The 16017-nt window shown below is 37.0% G+C and overlaps 3 protein-coding genes across 5 annotated transcripts; all 3 read right to left on the reverse strand.

The window, feature by feature from the left end:
- Window positions 1-256: 256 nt before the first annotated feature.
- nppa (natriuretic peptide A) lies at window positions 257-2923 on the reverse strand. The gene is made up of 2 exons (XM_081349912.1): window positions 2523-2923; window positions 257-1506 (listed from the first exon to the last, which is right to left on the reverse strand). The coding sequence occupies exons 1-2, from the start codon at window positions 2634-2636 to the stop codon at window positions 1210-1212; spliced, it is 411 nt and encodes a 136-aa protein (XP_081206038.1). The 5' UTR covers window positions 2637-2923; the 3' UTR covers window positions 257-1209.
- A 2110-nt stretch (window positions 2924-5033) lies between these two features.
- Window positions 5034-6527, reverse strand: nppb (natriuretic peptide B). The gene is made up of 3 exons (XM_081350138.1): window positions 6151-6527; window positions 5813-6068; window positions 5034-5628 (listed from the first exon to the last, which is right to left on the reverse strand). The coding sequence occupies exons 1-3, from the start codon at window positions 6265-6267 to the stop codon at window positions 5612-5614; spliced, it is 390 nt and encodes a 129-aa protein (XP_081206264.1). The 5' UTR covers window positions 6268-6527; the 3' UTR covers window positions 5034-5611.
- A 7249-nt stretch (window positions 6528-13776) lies between these two features.
- On the reverse strand, window positions 13777-15359 carry nppal (natriuretic peptide A-like; the record flags this gene model as incomplete). Of its 3 annotated transcripts, XM_081348518.1 has the most annotated exons (3): window positions 13777-14475; window positions 14594-14908; window positions 14985-15359. In XM_081348518.1, the coding sequence occupies 2 exons, from the start codon at window positions 15066-15068 to the stop codon at window positions 14600-14602; spliced, it is 393 nt and encodes a 130-aa protein (XP_081204644.1). The 3 variants fall into 3 exon arrangements, with proteins under 3 accessions (XP_081204644.1, XP_081204643.1, XP_081204645.1); XM_081348517.1 differs by having other exon boundaries at window positions 14096-14908; window positions 14985-15331; XM_081348519.1 differs by lacking the exon at window positions 13777-14475 and having other exon boundaries at window positions 14600-14905; window positions 14985-15068.
- Window positions 15360-16017: the final 658 nt, after the last annotated feature.

The following is a 16017-nucleotide window of genomic DNA, read 5'->3' on the forward strand; positions in this document are numbered from 1 at the left end:
AACATAGATGCCTTTGAACGAGGGAAAGGTGCTGAGTGAGTTTCTCTGTTTAGCCTTTGAGTTTTTGTGCTTCACTGTTAAATACCGGGGTGGGTTTAAATAAGTTTGACTTCTACCCACTCCGTTTCGAGCAATAGATGGAATTATTTGTTAAAGTATGATGAATTTATATTGTTGTATAGATTAATCAGAATGCTTCTTTATTGCCTTTGTTATGTGTAATTATATATTTCTCGAAATAAATTCAATTCAAATTCAAAGAAGTTTTTAAACTCAGGATTTTATTAGCATTCAATACTACACCTCAAAAGTCTTGCAACGTGGGATATAAACAACGACAAAAACGACATGTGTTTTACATTTTATTCCGAAGTACAGTTTCAGCTGTAGAAATGTGTGACACACAAAAAGAATAACAGAAGTGCTACTTGGATAAAGCAAACAGGGATATTCAAATCTCATAAATGAATGCAGAATGAGTAAAGCATTAATAATGCACATAATTATATCATATACTGTATGTATTTCAACACTCAGATTAGCACTCAACTACTTGTACGTAATAAATATATCAACCATCAGATAATACAAAGCAGATGTCAATACATGGAAGGGTTTTTGTAACAAAGTCTTGTTGGTTTCATTTCCACATTTTACATTAGTTTTCATGTTTAAATATCTCACACAGTTTCAGTTTTACATTTTGCTTTCATTTTTCTACTCCTACAAATTCAATTTCCATGTCAACCATAATTACCACTCATGCAGTTTTTATGAGCTCAGAAACATTGGGGCAATGCAGAAAAGGTCAGATACATTTGGCAAGTCATTTCCCGTTTTAATTTTTCACAGGTGTTTTACATGCTTAAAGGAAATGTCTGGAAAATGAATGGAAAATGCCCTAGCAAAAAATGTCTACAGATATTTTCCTTCCAGTGCACATGAAATAATTGCACTTTTTTCTTGTATTATTTGTCACACCACAGAACCATTACAAATACTTATTGAAAGCAAAGGTAATTGAAAACGGGGGGAAATGGTGACAGTTAGATTTAAATATACTTTCCCCCTTTTAAATGTAACTTTTAATCTGAAATCCTTATTTTAAATGAAAAAAAAAAGTTAATGGACAACTATCCACATGTAAAATAATTTATATACCATAAAAATATATTGTCATTTTAATGTCACTGTATTCAGTGGTTGTAGCTAACCTTTTTTAGAGTTGCACCCGAGGGTGCTGGAGGACCCTATGCGATCCAGCCTTCCCCCAAAACAGCCAGACAGGCTTTTGCTCCGGGTGGACATGAGAAGATCTATAAGGCGATTTCTCTGCGTCTCGAATCCATCTGGGAGGTTGGTGTCCTCCGCTGGTGCTGCTTCGTCCTCTCTGTCTCTGTCCCAGGACGTGGAAGCGGGGCTCTGCTCCAGCATGGTGTTGCTGTCTTCATAATCTAAGGCTCTGTCTTCTGTGGCCAGGGCCTCCTCGAACTGCTGCAATAAGCTCTGGTAGAGCAGCACAGAGTCAACTGAATTGAATATAATAGACTTTCCATTGAAATATTTTCTTCTCTTGAAATCTGTATAACTGCATAATAATTTAGTGCCCTTTAATAGTATTTGCATGCTCAAGCTGATAATATACACTCTTAAAAAAATAAAGATTCCAAGGTTTTTTTTTTTTTTGCAGTGATCCCATTTAACCATTATAGGTTCCTCAAAAACACTTTATTTTGATGGTCCACTTTAGACATTCTACTAACTATAACTAACTCTCAGTAGAGTATTAGTAGACTGTCAGCTTAATATCTGCTAACTCTTTATTGTGATGCTCCCCAACAGACATTCTACTGACTATCAGTAACTACATGTCAACTTGTTCTACTCACTCGAATTCTAACCACTAACTCTAACATAACGGTCATACTCTAATGAGAGTTAGTTGACATGTATGTCTAAAGTGGACCATCGAAATTAAGCTTAACCCTGTTCATAAATAACTGTCTTTTTGGTTTCACGTTGTCTAAGTAACTTTGCACCTACATGTCTACTAACTCTTATTTGAGTGTTAGTAGAGTATTAGTAGACTGGTAGGGTTAGAATAAGTTGACATAGTTGCAAAGTTACTTATAGTCAGTAGAATGTCTGTTGGAGGACCAACACAATAAAGAGTTAGCAGATATTAAGCAGACAGTCTACTAATACTCTAATGAGAGTTAGTTGACATGCAAAGTTACTTCTAGTCAACAGAATGTTCCAAAGGGACCATCAAAATAAAGTGTTACCGTTTTTTTTTTTTTTTCTTAGAACATTTTAATAATGGAAAGGTTCTGTGAATTTTCTTCACAGAACCAAAGATACCAATAAAGAACCTTTATTTTTAAGAATGTAGTTTCTTGCCTGTTTAGCGCACAATAAATCTCATTTAATTCAAGGCCTCGTTGAGTAAACAGATCCAAACGATCTGCTTTCACAGCAAGTTCTCTTTGTTTTTTAAGAAAAGGGATTCAAAGCAGAATTACCTTCAGCTTGGCCATGTTGCTGGCAGAACTGTGTCTGCTCAATGTATGCGCTTGTACATCCATCTGGTGCCAAAGCAGGACCAATAGTCCCGTAAGAATGAGTTCTCTGATCATCTCTGGGTTCCTCTGGATGCTGTTTCTTGCCCTCTGAACTGGCCGTCTGCCTGCTTCACTCTTATAAAGGGACAGTTGACTGTCAGGAGCTCATCCCTTGTAAACTGTGTGAAGTGCATTCCAACACCTCATCTCTGATAACGTTCCTGGACTAGATTTCCTTTTAAGTGGCTGTTTGGTGCAGTGTGAGGTGCCTTGCTGGAGAACTCCTGATCTGTGTTGGGTCTGGTAACTCGGACACAAACAGTGACCTCAGGCATCATCGGGAATGCATCCGCTACACGAGTGTCTCACATGGTTCCTGCATCACCTCAGAACTGATACAAAAGTATACCATAGGGGGTTAAAGCAGATGATGGTCTATATATAGCCCAATGATGTTGACTGAGAAGAGGACTTTATGGAAAAACGGTAAATAAAAATACACCTCTACTTTTACCCCTGTTGTGAAAGCTAAACTAAACTAGATGCATTTCTCTAAACTGGTTAATAGACACATTTTAATCCAGAAGGCAATGTAAAAACTAGAGTGATAGTTTCAGTGCCAAACAGGAAATTTGCAAAGCTGCAGTGTAAGACTGGTTTATTTATTCGCTGTCTAATAACTAAACCTAAAATAATTTGTTGCAGAATTAATATAATGGTTATGAGATTATACTGGAGTGGCTGATTAGGTAGACGGAGGCTACTTGTCAAATATTTTACTAAAGGGAAAGTTTGGATGAGGTCAATGTACTTTGAGGGCTTGACAACAAAAAATGGTTTACTGTGACAGGCAATACCCTGAAATTTGTAATATAATATAATATAATATAATATAATATAATATAATATAATATAATATAATATAATATAATATAATATAATATAATATAATATAATATAATATAATATAATATAATATAATATAATATAATATAATATAATATAATATAGAACACATTCATAATATCTAAAGTATTTAAAATGTCTGTATTTCAAATGTATTAAACAATAAAACAATTTTGAAACTAAATAGTTCAGGAAAAAAAGAAAACATGCGATGAACAAGAAAATATCAACCTGTTTTGGCCAACAGAAATTTTAATTAATGATTTATACATGTGACAACTTCTCCCGACTTGGAAATTTTGGTTTGGACGACAACTTTATGGTTAAATAATTCAGTTTTTCCATATTTAGTTATTTAAACGTTTTTTTTTTTTTTTTTCATGTGAATAAAAATTCTTAATGCCTTAAAATAGCTTGAATATAACTCCACACCCTTGCTTCATTTCGCCTTTGTCACCTTTGGCTTGCTTAGTTGGGGACATTTAATTTAATATTCCACAATATTTTTGATCTGCCTGCACGGACTCTATTATATGAGAACTGAACTGAGATGAAATATGACAGAGCGGCTATATATATATATAAATGTTACTAAATTAGTAACTTTTTTACAACAAAAATGAACCATCACTGAACTTACTTAAGCTGGACTGTGATGCTATTTCCTTCTGGAAACAAACTTTGTTGCATGATTTTCCTGTTATCTCTGTAAAGCTGCTTTGAAACAATTTGTATTGTAAAAAGCGCTATATAAATAAAGGTGACTTGACTATACGTGGAGCCATGTATATGCAAATTAGTCCAGCCTCCACTCAATCACTCAAGCTCAGAATACCTAATCCACTTGGTCAACTTTACTGTAGTAAACGCTGCACAATGGCAAGTGGAAGAGTGAGTGAATTATTCAGGCTCATCTACAAGTGGATGCATCAGAATGGTAATCTGTTTTATGTATAGCTCTCTAGTTCTAGTTCTAACATCAAACACATTTTGGCGATAATTAATATGATTAGCCATTTGCATGACTACGTTATTAAACAGCTAATAATGTGTTGCTAATGTTACACAACCCATGTTCCCGTTCGCCATCTCAGTCTGCCTTCTAAAACGAAGTATCCACCACCACCACCCCCCCCCCCACCCCCCACTACAGTTTTACGGTGAAAATACTCAGCAATGGTGTTGACATAACTTTGGACATGGTTTGTCTTAAAGCATGTTAAAAACACCAAATATAGACATATAAACAACATTGAAATCTTGATTTTCACCACAGGGGGTCTTTAACAACTTCAACTGCAAGACACTTTGTTCTAAATTTCACCGCCAAACCTTGTTACAACATAGGTCTAATTTATAGTAGTCAGGATTATGACCTTGAGTAATGTGAGGTGATGCCGCTCTCCGTGGTGCTGAAACCGGTTGCGTTGATAATGATGGCCTGAGGGTGGACTCTATGGACAGTTTGATCACTGTATTATTGTTGTTTCAGGCAAATAGTGCAAGAACATTATCACTCCCCTTAAACTATAGCGCTTGTAAATAACTATATCTCAAGTGACCTTGAGCTTAGGAAAAGTGCTTTATAAATAAAAATGATTATTACACTTAGCCTATTAAAGAAAGCAGACCAGAGTTCAATATAACCTCATCACATTATGATTTAAATCTTGATTATGTGAAAACTCTTTCTACAATTATATGCATGGGTTCTTAAAGAAAAAAATAAAATTGAATAAGAATGAAAGATGTCCAAAACCAAGGCATGTGTAAACATTTATTGTATATTAAAGAGGGGATGTATACAACTGATTTGACTGACAATTAAATTAAAGATGCATATAAATATATAACTCCACTTTTTAAATAATTTAATAAATAAATATGCATAGTTAAGAACATTTTTGGAGTCTGTTACAAATAATAACAGTATAAAAATATTTTGTCAGGTAACCTAAAACGTGCTTCAAATGGTAACATCTAAATTTAAGTTTTTTTGTTCAAGTCAACATTATTATTGATTATGACTGAATCAACCTGAATGCACTAGGTTACACCAACAAAAAAAGTCACTGTAAGGTCAGATGAAGTACGTAACAACTGTTTCAATGTTTGCAGTGTAGAAGCTGCTGATCATTAAGACTTCACTTCTTCTTAGGACCTGGAAATAGAGAAAAATAGAGAAAAGTGTAAGTTAGAGAACCATCATACCATTATACCAAGTCTGTATTTTAAGGGGTCGAGAAAATGCACGTATTTGTCCAAAAACTGTTCATTCATTTTTATTCAATGTATTCTATGTTCCTATTAACTGTAGCTGTGCCATATAGAAATGAAGTCGTTACCTGACCGCCGGGCAGTGTTACATCCCAGGGACGACATGGAACCGATTCTGTCTAATCTGCTCCCGAAACACCCAGAGGATCTCTTGGAGTCCTGTCGGACGGTCCTCAAGTCCAGAGCAGACAGATAGTCTCTCATGTCAGTCTTGGGATAAGGTTTAACGATGGTTTCTTCTCGTGCCGCTTCTTCTTCCACTTTGGCCAGTATTTGGTCTTGAGAAGACGCAGGAATGGACTCTTCCAGTCTCTGTAGAAGAAGCTGAAAGCGTGGCTCATTAGTCACTGTTAGTGCGAGCATTATTAAGCAAGTCTCTCTCTCTTATTCCTGATTTTGTTCTTACCTTTAATACATCCATGTCCTCTGTGGCTAAGGCTGAGTTTTGTAGCGGGAATGCACCCGTGAGCTGAACGCTGAAGAGTAAGATAAGGCAGACTAGAGGAATGTCAAGCGATTTCATGTTTCCTGACTTTTTTTGCTGTTCGTCTTCTTCTTCTTGCGGTGTCGTTGTCTGTATACTCTCAGTTGAGCCTCAAGCTCTTTTATACCTAAAAGTTTGACATGCCAGTAATGTGAAGAATGGCTGCTGCATTCCAACACCTCAGTCTGATAAAGGCTGCTGTCGGAAATGACTCCTTTAAAGCTAATAGATGAGTCCAGTGACGGAAACTCCTAAATGATTACATTGTACTCTCTTCCCTGAAATCATTCACATCAAGTGTCTTGCATTGCACATTACAGTAGGCTACTAGGTTTTATGATAACACTTTATCTAACTTAATAGGCTAATTAGTCTGTCAGTAACAAACACTGTAGGCCTATGCTAAAGAGAGCAGTTTAGGCTGAAAATATATTAAGTGAAATTGCAAGTGCAACTAATAAATTGTGAACATTAACCAACAACTCAATTCGTATACGATCTCAATCAAAGTTTCGTGATATGCTCGCGGTCCACTGAAGCCCAATTTATACTTCTGGTTCGAACTCACGGCGTAGCTACGTCGTAGGCTGTGTGTAGCACGTCAACACTCCCGTTTTCCCCGGGAGTCTCCTGTATTTCACACCCATCTCCCGCCCCCCTCCCGTTTTGTTATTTCTCCCGTGAAACTCCCGTAATTTGTATGGCCCAAATGGTCGTTATATGAATAATCAACCCGTTCCAAGGTTGTTCAGTTGCCAGATCTTGAATGAAACCCATCGTACTCGCGCAATCAACACATCATACAAATTTCAACCCATTTGTGAGCTCAACCTGGCAACCTACAACCCAGTTGTGCCGTCGATATCTGCGCAGGTAGTAGACGCGGGAAGTTGAATAAGCGTTACTGGTAGAAATGGGAAAAGACTCAGCTTAAGACTCACTTTACTAGTGGTAAGTGAATTTTTGAAGGGACACTGTGGAGGAATTGTGTTTTTGTCAAACAGCTAGAGTCGCTGTGGAATACTTGCACTGTCGTAAATCTATATATCCTATAACACGCTCTCACACGTTTTTTTTATTATTTATTTTTTAGCATTTTTGGGAGGAGTACAATTTACATATGTGGTTTCAACAACCAGATGCATTTACACTTGTTCAGTTTCGTCTGGAATGCGTCTCAGACCTCCTCCTGAAGTGGTTTGAGCGATCGGATTCAAATCCGTCTTGAATGCGTTTCGGAGGGCATTTACACCTGGTTTTTTCACAATCGGATAGCTATCCGATCTGAGAAAACGCATGAAGTGGCCAGGTCTAAACACAACAGCCCCCCATGACAAAAACATACGCACGAAAGCCGAAAACATACGCTGGTTGGCATCTCACGTCCATAGACAGTATATAAACGCTCAAGTCTGAATTTGAGGAAGTGGTGGGGGAAGTGACGTATGCCATAAAGCAGTCGAATTTTGTAGTTCTTTTTGTGCTCTGGTTACTACCCGAACCCCGAAGTTACATAGTGCCAGTAAAAGCGATACAGACCCCGTCAGGCTATGGCAGACGTGTCATTCAACCTATTGTAAGTCGATGTACCATCACAAGGGTCTTGGAAATATATTATGAAGGTTGAAAAGTTACACGGTGTGGCTTTAACGCAATTAACGCAGCATCCGTTTTTTTCTGTCATCCTTTGACTGCATGGCGTTACACTATGCGCTTTTATTCTTGCTATGCTTTTAAACCATTCAAGCCATATCTTACTTATTTTTTAAAACTTTAAAAGTGGAAAGCGCATCACTCATTCATACGCCAAAAGTAGGCTACCAGAGAAAACGTCTCAGCTGTGCTCACACTCAAAAAAATAATCTGTTGAACGAACTTAATTAAATTAAGGAAAGGTTTTCCACGAAATTGAATTACATTTTTCCAACAAAATCTAAATAGTTTGATATAATTTGTTGTAATCTTGTTGTATGAATTTAAATTAATTTAGTCATTCCTGCTAGATAAAGTTATGTCAGGTTAACTACATTTAGTTTTTGTCCTGCCTTAATTAACCAACATTATAATTTTAGTTAATTAGACTCTATGGTCACTTCTAATGATAGACACTACTGAATTATTAAATTGAATTATTACTTGTGCAGGTCTGTGAGTGAGGTTTACACAGTGTATACTGAGTGCCCACAGCCTGAACATGAGGTTTAATGCACATATAGCATAATACTGAGCCCACAGCCTAAACACAGTCGCCACTCTTCTGCATAATGGTAACCACAAAATTCAAAAACATTACAGAAAGTCCTCTAAGTTTATAACATAACTGAACATTAAACACTAACATTAACTAACAACATCTTTCCATTTACTGAAAAACACATAAAATAACACTTTTTCCCTAAATTGACCCTCTTAATGCAGTCCCTTGCAAAGCATGCTGGGAACTACAGATCCACTGCCCAGTTAGATGTCAACAACAATGATTCATGTAGTTTTCACTCAAATGAATTAGGTTGATTGAACACAATTAAATTAAGTTGTGACAATATTAAACAATCGTGTTACTTTTGCTTATTGTAATTAATTATTTTAACAAGAGGCCAAAATTCTTTTTTTGAGTGACATCCGGTTAAGACGAACGAAAAATATTCATGTTGACTCAATTAAAAAAAATTTGGTAAACCAAATTTTTTAAAAATTACATTGATTACATTTAATGAAATTAAGCTGGAATCATTTCTATGAAGGGTTGTGTTGTATATGCTCATTTTAATTAATGAAATTGAACAAAGAGCTAAAATCATTTTTTTGAGTGCAGATTTGTAAACCGTACAGTTGGTTTTTCAATCCGTACCCGTTCCGCCCTGTGGCTCAAAAGGGACATAACAAAAATAGGGACACACGAGAAAGCCAAAATAGAATGCAAAATGTATTAACAAAATATAACTATACAAACAAACAAAAAAACTAAATACAAGGTAACAGTGAACAAATTCATAATCCGTGCACGCTTTCGCAATCGTTGTTTTGTAAATCTTTCTTTCGCAATAGTTGTTTGTAATATTCAGTTCCTGAGAAAAATTGTGAAATACTGTTCCAATAGGTGAAGTTACACAACAATATGCTGATTGATTACATAACAATATTTGGATGTAATATTCAGTTCCAGTGAAAATCTGTTCCAGTTAATGGAGTAGGCGATACTCAGGTGATGTGTAATATTCAGTACCAGTAATCTCCACCCGCTGGAACAGTTTCTTACAGTAACTGAATATTACACAAAATCACCTGTTCAGTTTTGCAAACTGTAGGCTACTCACAGATTCGTGGCCTATACCTTATTTTAGAAATCTGATTTTCTGTATATTGAAGGGATCCAAATTTAAGAATCTATTTCAGATATGTTTCCTTACATAACATCACGGTGAAGAATACTGATTTTAGCATTTGAGGTTTTAATTTAGATAGTATATAAACTGAGAAAGTGATTATTGAGTCTCTAGCAAGAGTCTCCTATTCCTACCAGACCTGTTTTCTCTATTGTGTTTTAAATGAGTCTTTAATGGCTCTAGCCAGTAGCTCCAAGAAGCACCCTTTGTCTTAAATGGCTCTGGGATGGCCCGTGGAACCAGAGTTTCCTGGCCAGTATCAGCATTTGAATAGGTATGCTGATTAAATTGATACTGGTAAACACGCTGGGGTCTGGGGCAGGTTACCTTAACCTGTATACCTCATTTACATGCTTTGTTTGTATTTGTCTCCACCTTCAAAAAGTCCCTCCTCCTAAAATGCCTATAAGATAACATGTAAAGTTATGTTAGATCAGATCATGTTGGAAGTTTTTTACAGCCGCGTACGGAGGAGTTCTCAATAAAGAATAACTTCCGTTGAACGCGATCCCGACTGTCTCCTGGTCTCTGCTTTGAAGAAAGAAAAACTTTACATCAATATTGATTTGTTGTGTATTGTTAAGATAAATACAACTGTCTTAACTGAATTTTTCTATGATTTGGCGACGGGGTGTGTAATGTATAGATGACATGAAACCACATGTGGTTGAACTGAACCCCCCCACCCCCCCACCCCCCCATTTTCTCGTGAGATCATGAGAACTTTTAATTAACTTTTTTAAATGGATACTTGTCTTGTCCAATAGAAAGATCTAATTAAGACATTTGTAGGGGATATCAGAGTAGGGGAGAAAAGCATTTAAATAATGTTTATAAAAAACAGCTATTACGGGTGTAATGTGTATTATCTAAGGGATAATGTACATCCAGGCGGTTGTTATCTCAGAATAAATGGAGGGGTCTTGCATCAGCCTGAAGGGGGTTTATTCTGAGATAATAACCGGCTGGATGTGCATTATCCCGCTTATTACACGGCTACTTGCCACATAAGTGAAGTTTTGACACAAAATATTTATCTGAGTTTAAATATTTTATTAGGTCTTTAAACTCAAAGCTTTGAGCTTTATTATACGGACTCGGAGCTTAAAACTCAAAGCTTTATTATACGGAGAGAGCAGTTGCTAGCATGGCAAGTTCAAACTAGATGTACAAGGGATACGGTAGTATACACTCTCAGAAAATAAAGTAGCCTACACAATTGTACCTTTAGGGGTACAATGGCTTGCCACTGGGGCTGTACCCTCAAGGGTACAATATTGTACCTTAACCTTTAAAAGAAACGGTACATACTGTATATGTACCTTTTAATGCTTTTTGACCCTCAAAAAGGTACATATGTGTACCTTGAGTTCCAATAATAAGCCCTACAAAAAATGTACAAAAAATAGTCACAAAATGGCAGCAGCCAAAAACAAGAGAGAGCGAGTCAACGATGCTGGATGGCATAATTAAATAACTTTATACAAAATATTGATTCGACTGAGTTTTAATATTTGATTAGCTCACCAAAAGCAAAACTTCCATGAAAAAAAAAAAAACGTTTCTAGCAAGCTGCTGACTTCAGTAACCCGGATGACCCTGTGTTATCTGTTTTCAGTGGTTGTTATCGAGGAATAACATTCCACCGGATGGCGCGATTGACCAATCAGAATCAAGCATTCCACAGAGCCGATTTTGTACAAAAAATACACTAAAATAAACAGAGATTTGTACAAACGTATAGTAATGATTTAGTCAAGAATTTAATAGGTGTATGCTTATGTACTATATAGGCATATACAGGGTTTGGACTATGAAACTGAAACACCTGGTTTTCGACCACAATAATTTTTTAGTATGGTGAGTGCAGCCTTTTGTGGCCAAATCAGCATCAATTCATGTTGGGGATGACTGATACAAGTCCTTCACAGTGACTAGAGGGATTCTGAGCCATTCCTCTTCCAGAACATTGGGTCACTATGTGAAGCTGGTGGAGGAAATGTTTTCCTCCAAAATATCCCAAAGTGGCTCAAAAATATTTAGATCTGGTTCTGTGTAAGCCATGGGAGATGTTCAACTTCATACAACGTTTGAACAATAGGTGCATATGATCCTCTAGAAAGGATTGGTAGTCCTTAGTGATGTGTCCATCAAGCACAGAATACCATGATATTGCAGCCCAATATCACTGATCAACCCTGTGCTTCACTCTGGACTCATCAGAGAACAATTCCTGTTCCACAATGTCCACAGCCCAAAATTTGCACTGCTGGCACCATTGAAACTAACATTTGGCTGAGTGACCAAAAGTTTGTCTATAGCAGCCCGACCGCGAACATTGACTCTGTGGAGCTCCTGACGAACCGTTTTGGTGGAAATAGGAGAGTCAAGGTGTGCATTTAATTCTGCGGTGAGTTGGGCCACTTTGGTTTTATGTTTTTTGGACACAATCCGGGCTAGACCAGAACATCTCTTTCAGACAGCTTCCTTTTGCGTCAACAGATGTGGTTGTGGGTCATCCTACATGGAGGTATTCCGACATTACCCTGAATACCGTGGCACTCAATACACCACAAAGACTTGCTGTCCTGGTCAAAGATGAGCCAGCGAGACACGCACCAAACATTTGTCCTCTTTTGAACTGAAATGTCTTGCATTATGTTGTGTGGATTGCAATATTTCATGTACAGCTGTGCTATTGCTCTGCTAAATTAGCCTAGATAAGCAGACACACTCTGTCAGTTTAAATCTAGACTAAAAACATCTCTTTAACCTGGCATACACATAGAACATTATCAATTTCTATGATTCAAATCAGTTAAATGATTGTTAGGCTGCATAAACTAGGTCAGCCGGAACCGGGAACACTTCTCATAATGTACTTGTTACGTCGTAAGAAGAATGGCTTCTACGCTAATATTAGTCTGTCTGTCTCATCCTTATCTTGAGGTCACCATAGTCGGCGGGATCTGGTCCGTATCCAGATCAGATGGTGGACTCGCACCTAGACACGACCACAGCACAGCCCTGAATGTCAGAAGAGACTGTGACTACTAGACAATCCCCTGTGAAGGCCTTGTTGGCACAGATCCACAGCAGAGACTAAAAGAACCAGACAGGTCCTTCACACAGACCCTATGGTCAGCTTCAGCTCAGCGTGATGAATCATAATGACACCATGTTTGTTCATGAGCCTGAGGAGAACTGAACTCTGTCACCTGATGGAGTTTGGGTTCCTCGCCACTGTCGCCTCTGGCTTGCTCAGTTGGGGAAACTTAATATTCAACAATATTATTGATCTGACGTAGTTGTATGAGAACTGAATTGAGCTGGACTATTACTGCTTTATTAAATCAGTTAATTTAATAAATTGATGATCTTTTCAACTGACCTTAATCAACACTGAACTGACTTCAGCTGAACAACAGCCAAAATGCATAAGTTTTCCTTTTTATCACTGTAAAGCTGCTTTGAAACAATCTGTATTGTATAAATAAAGGTGACGACTTGAAGATTGGTCATCAGGCCGCACATATAAAGGTGTGAAACCTCCAACACTATATTAGCCAGTTTCAGTTTCATTGTCCAAGCCCTGTATATCTCATATCAGTGCTGTTTGAAAGTTCTCAGCCTTCACTCCCAAATGGTTCATTTCATGTGAGGTTTATAAAGGAAAACAGATTGACAGAAACATGGTTAGGTTTATTACGTAATATGAATGAATGAATGAAGCTTGCATTGGTTGTGGGAATTACCAATAACCAATTATTAGCAATTACAGAGTATTTAAAGGTTGTTTCTCTCAGGGAAACATTACAGTTTGTGCTCAAATAGTCTGTTTTCAGTTTTCAGTTTTCAGCTTGTTATGTGGTCTGTGGATCAGGACCTATGGGCACAATCAAGTTTTCAATTGAGGACTTTCTCAACAGTCACGTAAAACATATATGCTTTAACACTTAAAATATGATCATAAAATAAAATAATAATAATAATAATGATAAAGTCGTTTAATTGCAAAAGAAGATTTCCTTTTATAAATGCTTCGTATTTTAGTCAGTAGCAAATTATGTATTAGCTACTCTACTTTTTCTGTATATAGCTAGAATTTTGTTTGTCTATCTGGACGCGTTGCGGTCACGCATAAAGGCAATAGATAAGATCTCACTAAATATTTTTATTTAATTGATTATGTCAATAAATTAACCAAGTGATCACAATAAAGTGGACTATGATCCAGCGTACACTGTAAAAAGGTTTATCATGTAACCCAAATGTTTTTGTCATGCAACATCTAAATAAAAAAAAATATTTTATTTGTCAAAAATCGACTGATTACATTTAAATGTTAAAGTAGAAACTGGACCCTTTAGTCACATTTGCACTTTTGAATCACTGGTTTGTTATGAAAATCAAAAGTAAAAAATGAAATTCTTTCTGGGAGAGAAAAAAAAAAGCTCTTTAAGTTTTTTTCGTTTTCTTTTAACGAAGTATCATGAACATACGCAGTAGCCTAATTTGCATTCTAAGTTCATTGTCAAATTTACTCAGTTTCAGACACACTGACACACATGTTATGCAAAATATTTATTTTGCAGCAATATACATTATCTATTCGACTGTATTTAGAGAGGACACAAATAATAATAAATAAATAAATAAATAAACAGATGCAACAGTACAAATCAGCAGTCATGGAATCTTCAAATACAAACTATTTACAAGTCTAAATCTTTAATAAATAATGATCAACACACACACAGCATCACTTGAACACAAATCTACGGTAAACTTGCAGTCAGCACTTCTTTTTTTAAATAGAAGATATGCCTGCCCAGGTGTGTCAAGTATTTCAAGTCCCAACCTGCAAGAAGTGACATGACATGAAGTAGTAAGACATGACTTAGTTTATTTCTAATACGCGTTTGAACAATTTCCAATGTTTAAATCTCGTCAAGATGAGCAAACATCTCCTAAAATACCTTTGCTTAACACCCGAGCCCGCTAAAAGAGCCGATTCTTTCGAGTCTGACCCCAAAGCAGCTCCTCAGTCCGCCTTTCTTGAATCGAGTCCACGAGCGCTTGGAAGTGGACAGTAAGTCACCCAGAAGACGCTCGAAAGCTCTGTCTTTTCCCGCCAGCGCGGAGTTGCGCGCGTCTGATTCCCACAGTTGCTCCGCGCGCTCGTCCAGTGCGCTCTTCTCCTCTCTCGCATCTTTCCGCTCCAACGTCGACTCATCCGACTCCACAAACGGCGTGTTGACTTCTTCATCGTCTAACAACTGCTTAAGACTCTGCTGTAAAAATGTATATGATTAGTCAGGGTCTAATGATAAACGTTTCAGAGTAGTGAGCTAAGACTGAAAAACTCACCTGTAAACTGGAAACTGGTTTGGCACCGACCAAGTTTAAAAGTAGAAGTGAAGACACGCAGAAAATAGAGATGTTGGCGATCATTGTTGTATTGTGGAGAGCAGCTCAGTATCTGTGCGCGGCTCTGTTAAGTCTTCGCTCGTACCCAAGCACCGTGTCCAGGTGCGCTCTTTTATTTCGCTGGTTTCGTCACGGTCACCCAGGAAAATCCAGCAGACCCTAAGGGGAGGGCTCTTCATTTTCATCAAGTTCCCACCTTGTTCATCACCGATCATTAAAATGGTGACGTGTGCCGGAGCCTCCTTCAAATTGCACTGTATGTCAAGCGCAGAACATCATCTCGTGTCTTCTTGTCACGGAGGTACATTCTAATATAGCCTAATAGCCTATGCGCTTACAAATAAAGGTTCCAAAAGGTTTTTTTTTTTTTTTTTTTTCTTCACAGTTATGCCATAGAACAGCACTTAAAAGAACCAGTTTTCTTACATTTTGGTAATCTAACGATTATTTTTCCTATTTGTGCTCTGAAAAGGTTAAATGTTCTTCATGGAACCATTGATGCCAGTAAAGAACTTTTATTTTACCACACAAAAAGGTTCAGTGGGGTTTTATATAGAAGCCAAGAGTTATTGACTCAATTTTAAAGAACAATTTTTATGCCAAAACAGTTCAATCACTCATAACATAAGGCTTCCGAAATGGGGTTTTCACAGCGATGACATGGAAAAACCATTTTCGGGTCCCCAAAGAACCATTCAGTGCAGATTACTTTTTTGTACTATACAGAACCGTTTGAGCTTTTTCATGGAACCGTTGATGCCTATAAGGAACCTTTATTTTCAATAGTGTGCCCATCTCAGTGTTTTTATCCAATGTTTTTATCATTTTTATCCAATACTTGGTGCATTTAGTTAAAGGCTGTACACAAATAAATAAGTAAGGGCATATTCTATCTAGAAGCAAAAATAAAAATGATAATGTAATTTTTAAATCAACTTATGATGGCAGCGCCATCTTTGATTTTTAACGGGAA

This window comes from Scardinius erythrophthalmus, assembly GCF_964197995.2.
Source record: "Scardinius erythrophthalmus genome assembly, chromosome: 20".
Lineage (NCBI taxonomy): Eukaryota > Metazoa > Chordata > Actinopteri > Cypriniformes > Leuciscidae > Scardinius > Scardinius erythrophthalmus.